General features: G+C 31.6%; 1 protein-coding gene and 1 long non-coding RNA gene across 2 annotated transcripts; both read right to left on the minus strand.

Moving 5' to 3' along the window:
* Positions 1 to 2: 2 nt before the first annotated feature.
* Positions 3 to 2,884, minus strand: LOC106340531 (cytokinin riboside 5'-monophosphate phosphoribohydrolase LOG3-like). The gene is made up of 7 exons (XM_013779399.1): positions 2,599 to 2,884; positions 2,283 to 2,380; positions 2,085 to 2,115; positions 1,546 to 1,645; positions 586 to 656; positions 361 to 504; positions 3 to 293 (listed from the first exon to the last, which is right to left on the minus strand). The coding sequence occupies exons 1-7, from the start codon at positions 2,719 to 2,721 to the stop codon at positions 225 to 227; spliced, it is 636 nt and encodes a 211-aa protein (XP_013634853.1). The 5' UTR covers positions 2,722 to 2,884; the 3' UTR covers positions 3 to 224.
* Positions 2,885 to 8,027: 5,143 nt separating this feature from the next.
* Positions 8,028 to 8,336, minus strand: LOC106341717. The gene is made up of 2 exons (XR_001269744.1): positions 8,257 to 8,336; positions 8,028 to 8,101 (listed from the first exon to the last, which is right to left on the minus strand). It is a non-coding gene; the product is annotated as an uncharacterized LOC106341717 (long non-coding RNA).
* Between the last annotated feature and the right edge of the window lie 618 nt (positions 8,337 to 8,954).

Below are 8,954 nucleotides of genomic sequence, written 5' to 3' on the forward strand. Positions count from 1 at the left end.
TACAGAGAATTAAAGACATTTAGTTTGGAGTTAAAAAGACAGTTCTAATAATTTACAACAAAGAATTTCCACCGAACTGGAAATTGTTTTTACTTTAGCCCAACTAATCGGAATCTATTCCTTCCATTTTTAGTAAGATTTAAAAATCGTTAAAATCTGACATTTTCATATCTATATATAAAATCTTTAAATAGTTATCTAGATATATTAGATCTTGATAATAATCATTCTCCAGTCCTTTCCATCTCCCAGCAGAGCTTAGACGCAACACTTTCATGGGAAGGTGCATATTCCTGCAAAATAACAACAATGTTTGAGATTATGTAGAGACTCAGAAACAATTCATTTTCTTCAATTTACCTCAAGCTTCTTCACAAGCTCTTTAGCAGTAGGTTCAGAGACTATGATCTCACGAGCAGTAGGGCTGATGAATCCTTCTTCAACGGCTTTATCGATGAATGAAAGCAGAGAGTTGTAGTATCCATCAACATTGAGCAAACCCACCTGCAGAAAGTTTGTTTTAATGATTTTGGGTTCTTGAATTTTTTCCATTTGAAGTAAGAATATTAGGGAGGGTTTTTTTACAGGCTTGTCATGAATTCCAAGCTGAGCCCAAGTTATGACCTCAAGCAATTCTTCAAGTGTTCCATAGCCTCCTACAATTATCGCACTAAATTTTAGAGTTGATTTGTCAAAAGAGAGCAGGTTAATCTGTTACTATGATATGGTCAAATCAGTAGGTGTGTCATGTACATAACAAAACCAAATAATAGAGTCCTCTCCTCTCTGTTACAGTTTTGTACATTGGTACTGACTATGATTACAAAAGCAGGATCTTGACTTTCCATTAATGATTTCAGATTAAGTGTGGGCCAAAAAATGCCATTTGTGGGACTGTTTCAAGTTTTGTCTCTTAACTTGAAAAGGGCAAAGAAAAAAAGTTTGGTCAGAGTAAGACTACACAAGCTATAGAGAGAGTACCCCCTAAGTTAAAAAAAAAAACAGAGCAATAAACAGAGTAAAAGAGAAGGAAAAAGGTATAATTTTTGATCAAAAAAAAAAAGAAGGTATAATTCTAAGTGCCAGATGTTGATGGATGGTGAAGGCTATCTTACACTCTGGTGACTTTAAATATTTAGATTTTTTTTTCATTTCAAAGAAGAATTAAAAATAAAAAACTTTTCACAGCAGCTTTCACACTGCAGCTTGACCAAAACATAATGTTTTTTTTTTCCTGTAACTAAGAAATCATGTTTTTACCAAACTCTTTTCTTCTCTTTTTTTTACAAAATCAGTCCAGAAAAACAAACGTTTTCCTTTACATGAACAAACATTTCTACTTTGAAACTTTGATTACCCATTCAAATTGTTTTGAGAGGCTAAACTGGGCTTCTTAAAATTCTTTGCGTCACTAGGGTTTGACCAGTTTTCGTATGTTATCATGGCTTACATTGAAAGAACAGCAAAATTTTGAGGTTTAGGAATGTTTTCTGAGAAAGAAAACATTTGATTGATAATTTGGGTGGATTGGGTTTAAAACAAAACCTGGTAAGGCAATAAAAGCATCAGAGTGCTTGGCCATTTCAGCTTTCCTTTGGTGCATATCTGCAACTGCTCTTACTTCTCCTACTGTTTCACCAGTCAACTGCAAAAAACAATGATCATCCACCATTTTAAAATAAATAAAAGGATGTTAATTAAAAGTAGTTAAAGGGCAAAAGCAACTTTGGGCTCTTCTACAGGCAAACGCAATGATGTCACCGCAAGTAGTCGTAATGTTTGGATGTTTTTGAAATCTCCTACAGAACCCTAACATCTAGTTAACCTCTTTCTAATCATTTTCTTCATATATCTTTTTATTCAGATTACGGTAACCAAATGAGGATATTTATATTTCAGGATACCTAAACTACTCGCAATCATGAGATTTAAGAAAAGGTAATAAACAGGGAGAAGAGTAAAACCTAAGCAAAGACCGAAGATTAAAATGGTTTTGAATGGGAATTTGGAGAACTTAAAAGAGAAATTAAATTAACAAAGAACAATGTTTTATTGTGAAATTTTCTTCTTTGAAAAGTTCATACCTCTCTAGGCATGAGGGTCTTTGGAATTATTCTGCAGAGTGACAACAAAGGACAAAGTTGGGTTTTATTAGAAATATTCAACAATATACTCCAACACTTGTGTTCCATCAGAATCTTAAAAGACAGTTTTCTTTTGTATGATCTGAAGATTACAAAGTTGTCAAATATTTTAAAGTGATTTGACTAAGAAAAAGTTACCCAATAACATGACGACCACCATCATGAACAGCTTGTGAAACCAAACCCATCAAGCCTATGCTCCCACCTCCATAGACTAGATCAATTTTCCTTGAGACCTACAGAACAAAAAAAAAACAGAGTTACACATTAGCCTAAACTTGATGATAAGTAGAGCAAAAATCGCGTAACAAACCAGAACCAGAATATTCTGAAGTTATACCATTTGGCACGTTTCAAAGAAGAAATAAATGAAGCAAAGTTGCACATCATCTTCTCTCAAAACCAACCAGCATAATCAAAGACATAAATACGTTGAAAGTCATGTATGTGTTACCAGTTCGTTGCCGAGATCTACAGCAGCATCTTGGTAACTACTCTTCTTGCCTTGGCTGCTTCCACAGAAGACACATATTCTTTTGAACTTTGACTTTTGCATCGTTTCAGCTTTGATCTCCATTGAATATGATCCTAAACTTGTGATAAAATATAAACCTTATCCGGAAAGAGAAAAGGTAAACAATTTTAAGGTTTCTTTCAGCACAAGAATCTAATTTCGCAAGACAGTTATGAGTGACAAAGAAACCTAACTAAATCTGAAAAAAATAATTTATTTTGGGAGTTGTTTTTATCCTCGCCACTAATGTTTCCTGGCTCAAGGGTTGTTGTTATATATATAGTGCGTCATCGATTTAAGCTTATTTATTTTAAATTACATTCTTTTTGATGTTTACTAAAGCTAGCAGCCTAGCACAACACTTAATAATACAAATTTAAGTAAAAATATCTAATTAAATTTAGAAAAAAATAGAAGGCTTTCGTTAAAAAGTTTTTTTTTTGTTTGTTTGAATACTCCATTTCTGTTTTGTTCCCCATAAAAAATATTTTTGACCAAAATCTTATAAATTGTTGATTTGAATATTTAATAAAAATCGATATTTTTTAGATTTATGTTGAGGTCTTTACACCGGAGAAATTAAAGCACGCGTCTTTCACTACCCGTACGGCACGCGTGACCGAATTCTTCTTTGTGTTAATTTTCCCCTTACTATAAAATCACGTACAACAATGATATACTAGTACCATAAACCTTATTTATGGTCGTAAATAACAATCTTTTTTTTTTGTTACTTGAGAGGAATTTGGATCAAACCTTAATCTCCGCTTAAACCTGAAACCATGCATTGATAATATATTTTATGATATGGCGTAGAACATTTCTTCCCATATAAATAACAATCTTCGTAATGGACTTTAATTATGGTTAGACTCACAATCACCCAACTAGATAGAAACGCCATGTTAATGCAGGCTATATCTCTCAAGGAATTATTATCAGTTGTGTTCTTTGTTGTTAAAGATCATATATATCGTGTTTATAGACTTTATAACCCCTTCTTATGATTTCTTAAAGAAAGCTCTCAGTGATTAAAAAAAACTGATTCAGTGATAAAGCTTCCTCACTTTTCGTTCTTAATCAAGAATAGGAAAAATAATTCATTTTCTATATGAAAATAAGAAAAATGGACAGCATATGTGGACAGTGTAAGATGGGTACAAACGTTATTAACTGATACTCATGCAAAACAAATAGAGAAAGGGAAAATAAATAACGAAAAATAACCGAGACAAAAAGGCCACTCTAATATTCTAATGGAACCATGTAGATGTTATGGATACACCAATGAAATATATACATATTCATTTACTTAAAGAGATGATGATGTCTGAGAGATGTGGAGCAATGTGCCATTGATGATTGAAATAAAGAAAACAAAGGGATGGCTTCTGTTACTAGTGTAGCCTAATTCACCCTCCCTATGTAGACAACCTTCTTCTTGTTCTTTGCATAAGAAACGTTTCTTCTATTTTTGTTCCACTAAATTCATTTTCGCCTTTTATAAGATAATATTTCATTATCCTTGGCTATATTATGGAGTTGTGATATAAAATTATTTTAGTTTGTTTAGACTATTATTTTTGTCTTTCTCTTTCAGAATAAAGTACTCATTAAATCACCGTTGAATTATTTAAAGTTATGAATTCAGAAATAGATATAAATTATCGCTTTAATAAAAGAATGAAAAAAATACAATTTATTGTTACACTTTCCATTTCAGGATAACCTTTTTATATAATTTTGATTTATTTACAAAAATAAAATTTTTGAAACCGATAGCTGAGAGCTAAAACTAATGAGAAAAAAAAAACACTAGTTTTGTTAAGCCTCTATGTATCATAACCCTATTGAAATGTTGGCTTCGAAATTTGGAATGCCAGTAACCCCCACACTCTTATACTTATTATTTTTATTTTTTTTCACACTCTTATACTCCACTTAACTGTGAGCAAACACTTACAATAGTTGCACATATGAGTATTTAAATAAGAAAACAAAATAATTGCAATCCCGGGATCCGAGTAGATGCAGCCCATTCTTTCTATGTAGGGTTATGGAGATTATAAACAAATAAGTAAGTTTGTAAAATAGTGTGTATTAGTCGATCAGCATGCTTACATGCGCATTTTTCTCTTGTTTTTCTTTTTCGTCTCTAGTTTCACTCCACATTCTTCTTGGGTTTTTCACTTCCGACCCAATTTTTGTTTTATTATAATAACCATGACGATGGTAGTGATATCACAATTTAATTAGATAATACTTTCATGTAGTCCAAATTGAAAATGTTAAATATTAAAAAAATGAGCACTCGGATCGTTTTTAATAAGTCTAAAGAAAAAAAGAAACGAAAAAGACAATTTTAAATGGGCCTTGGTGTAACTACCAAGTATCTTCTATCACCATACTTTTCTATGAAAGGAGATATCTTCTTGGTTTCACTACCGAGTATTAGTTTCAGTTTTTTCACCGGTTTACCTTATTGTGTAGCGGTCCGTACGAGGTTTGAAAATGCAAACGAGACTACTTCGGTTTATTTTCTTAGGTGGAAGCTGGCTCTTAACGTCACTTTTTATGTCACTATTTTTCAACTGTCCGACTTTGTCTTAAAAGCTTTATCAACGCAGTCAAGCTCTATTTTGATTTTGTTGTCATCTTCTCATAAAGAACTACCTATTTTAACTTATATTGCTAGAGTTGTTTATATTTTTAATCTAAGAGGATAGTTAATTTACTTTTTTATTGTAACCGGACAAATTAAATATGAATGAAAATAAGTGGTGTTAGAAAAAGGTGAACGTTTGAAGAACAAATCATCCTTTTTTACAAAAGGTTAATATTTGTCTCCAATCGATTTTGAGATGATTACAAAGACTTATATAGTGATATAGCATTAGGGAACATCTAACGGAATCCTAAATCACTTTAACTAAAAGAAGTTTTTAAATAAAGAAAAAGTATTACGTTACTCATAGAACTAGTTCATTTTGTTCATAAAGGGGTTCTAAGTATTTATAAATATCAAATTTTCTTGGAGTGCTTCTCAACCTTTTCTAACTAGAACAGGTCAACATTTTTTACTTCTTTTATAAAAGGTTTCAGTTAAATTTAGAAAAGTTGTTCCGAAAGATGAAAATTGAATCCTTTATAATTACTTATCAGTTAAAGAAATTCACTCATATCAGATACAATTTTGTAAGTTATTTTACTGACAAAGGGGTGCAAAGGTATAAGAATAATACATGCTTATCAATTTCTACGCAGACTTGAAGGAAAGGCGCTCCACGCTTTTTACTGAATATAAGATCAAGGAGATGAAAAAATTATTAAGGCATATCATTTTTCATTTAAGCTCGGCTGTTAAAAAGCTGAACAACTTTTTTACCATATTAATTTTCCAAAGTACATTGAAAAGAAGACAATATATTTGTAAGCTAATGTTGGAATATTCTATTTCTTAAACTGCAATTCTTCACTGTTTTAGATTTTTGTTCCAAGCGTTTCACCACCATTTTTTCAGTTGTGTCATAGGTAGGATTCGAAAAGCGGGTTAGGGGTGTCAGAACAAAGACTTTACCGCTATAACTACCGATTCTTCATTGTTTTATGGAACAAATTAAACTTTATTGAGATTTAAGGGGTGTCAGGTGCAACCCCATCTTCCTCTGTAGGTCCGCCACTGTCATACATTCATGATTAAAAATGATTCAACCCTTTCTTAATAAATAAATTTTAAACCTCAAATGAAAAACTTAACTCAAACATAATATCTCCATATTGTCTATAATTTGCTGAAAATAAATGATAATATCCTCTCACAATTTTTTTTAGTAGTGTTAAGAAATAGTAATATATAGTACTATATTCGGAATAAAAACTTTTAAATGTAGTATTTAGGGTATTTTTAGCTGTTATGGACTATTTTAATGTTTTTTCTTGGTTTTCTTGTTAGTAGAAAAATATTTAAGATGCTTTGTGTATTGGATTCAAACGGCATATGTTAAATTAAGAAAATGCTTTTTGGGAGGCATGATAAAATTCTTATTGTCTAATGTCCATCGAATTTCTTATTTAATATGTTTGAGTCTGTCAATGTGCATTGGAGTTAACTGTGGCCTATTGTTATACGGGTTGGTTTGGTCGTTGAAACAAACAAGATGTTATAGAGACACAAAACTATTTCGTACAGAAATGATACCTCCAGTTTTTAAATGTAATTTATTCTTAGAATTTTGACATCTTAAAGGACAGTCCACGTATGAGACTATGTTATGATTGCATGGATAAATTCTTGAATGTACAAGACGTGAAACTTAATGCAAAACTATCAATAAAGGTCGATATGATTCTTTAAAATCAAAAAAGTTCGATATGATGATTTCCGACAATATTTTAGATTTATGACTCTCCAAACCTAAAAGGAACAAACATTTACGGCTTTGAACCGAAAATAGAACCCCCAAACTTGTTTTTTCCTCAACGGACGGACGCTAAATCCACAAATTAAGGAATTGAAGAAAAGAGGAGAAAAAAAAAAGAAAGGAGAAAGGAAGAACATGGATTTGTAAATGGTCAAAAGAGGGACAGTCAAAGGTCAGAAAGGGACAAATCATTTGTTTAGTAGTTATCATATAGTGTCGGACAGTTAATACCGTTGCGTAAGAGTCAAATGTCTCTATCACGTTTTCACTTAACACTAATTAGTGTTAACTTACTTAAATTACCCACCTGTCAATCTTTATTTGAAACATTTCTGTATTGTGAAAAAGCCATGCATTATTGACGCTAATTTTTGTTATTGTCAACTATTGATACGTACCCCTCCTTATGTTCTCCTTGATAGTACCATGTTATTTATACCATAGATCTTAAATAAAACTCTTCCAGTAGATATTAAATTTACATTCACATTTTTTAATTGGAAATTTTTGATAAAACAATGACAATAAAAATATATGGTGTAATTAGTAGGGCTTATTTGCCAAATAACAAAAAAAAAGGGAAATTAGAGTTTTAAAGAGACAACAGAGAGAAAAAGAGGAAGAGAAAGAAGATAATGATAGTTTTAGTTAGTTAGTGAATTTGAAGTTTTTTGTGTATATAGGAACAGATTTCCCTTTATAGTATTTATTTGAACTAAATTTATTAAAACTTACTTATACTTAGGCAGATAATCAAATACTTTTACAAACTATTTAAAGAAATGTCAACTTTTAAAACGGTTAAAAGAAAACTATACGTATACAACATGTATAACATGGAAGGAGTTTATGAAGACAAAAGGAGGAAACAATCTAATCTATAGCAAGAAGAGTGGTGAAAATTTGATGGAGGTGAACAGAGACAGATATATTCATTCATTTGTTTTATATATACTTTAGACGTTCAAAAATATGTCGTTTATTTTTGGGACATTACCTACATTCATTTCAACTCTTTCAACCTTTCGGCCATCGCACCCGGGTTCGAACCGCTGGCCAGATAATTGGGGTATCTAATTCTCCATAGTACCAAATGGTCCGTCTCGCGCCGAGGGGTTGGCCCCTGGGGGTGGAAGTCCCTCCAGGTTAAAAAAAAAAAAAAAAAAAAAAAAAAAACCTTTCGGCCATCTCTAGACGACTATATCCCATTTGTTTACATTTTTTACTTTCTTTTAAAATTGACGAAGTTCATATTGGCGCCTACAATTCAAAAGATTTAGTTTGACCAGTTTACACCAAGTAAATCACATAGGATAAATTTTTAAATAATTTCACATGGTTAATGGTTTTATGATATACGCGTTACAAAATATATGACAAAGATAGTGAAATATTGACACCTTGCATGTCAAATAATACCCTACTAGGATAAGACCTGCGTCTTGCGCATTGTGAGTTTATTTGTATATATTATCGATAGTTTCTTTTATATATTTGATCATTTTATTTATATATATAAAATATTTTCCGATGGATCAGATCAATTTTTATTAAAAATAATGGAACAAAACTATAATTAATACATCATAGGTTGATCGGATTGGACATTAAACAAATTATGACATAAAAACCTTATTTTTTCATCGAACACATTCTTGAAAAAAGTGAACAATATTGTTTTCACAGTATTCTAGTCTATCCTCGGAAGAGGATACTTATCTTTTATCGTGATGTTGTTGATACCACGATAATCGATACACAGCCTCATGCTTCTGTCCTTCTTCTTCACAAATAGCACAGGAGCTCCCCAAGGTGAAGAGCTCGACCGGATGAATCCCTTTTCCAATAGATCTTCCAATTGCTTCTTTAGTTCAG

This window comes from Brassica oleracea, chromosome C4, assembly GCF_000695525.1.
Source record: "Brassica oleracea var. oleracea cultivar TO1000 chromosome C4, BOL, whole genome shotgun sequence".
NCBI classification, from domain to species: Eukaryota; Viridiplantae; Streptophyta; class Magnoliopsida; order Brassicales; family Brassicaceae; genus Brassica; species Brassica oleracea.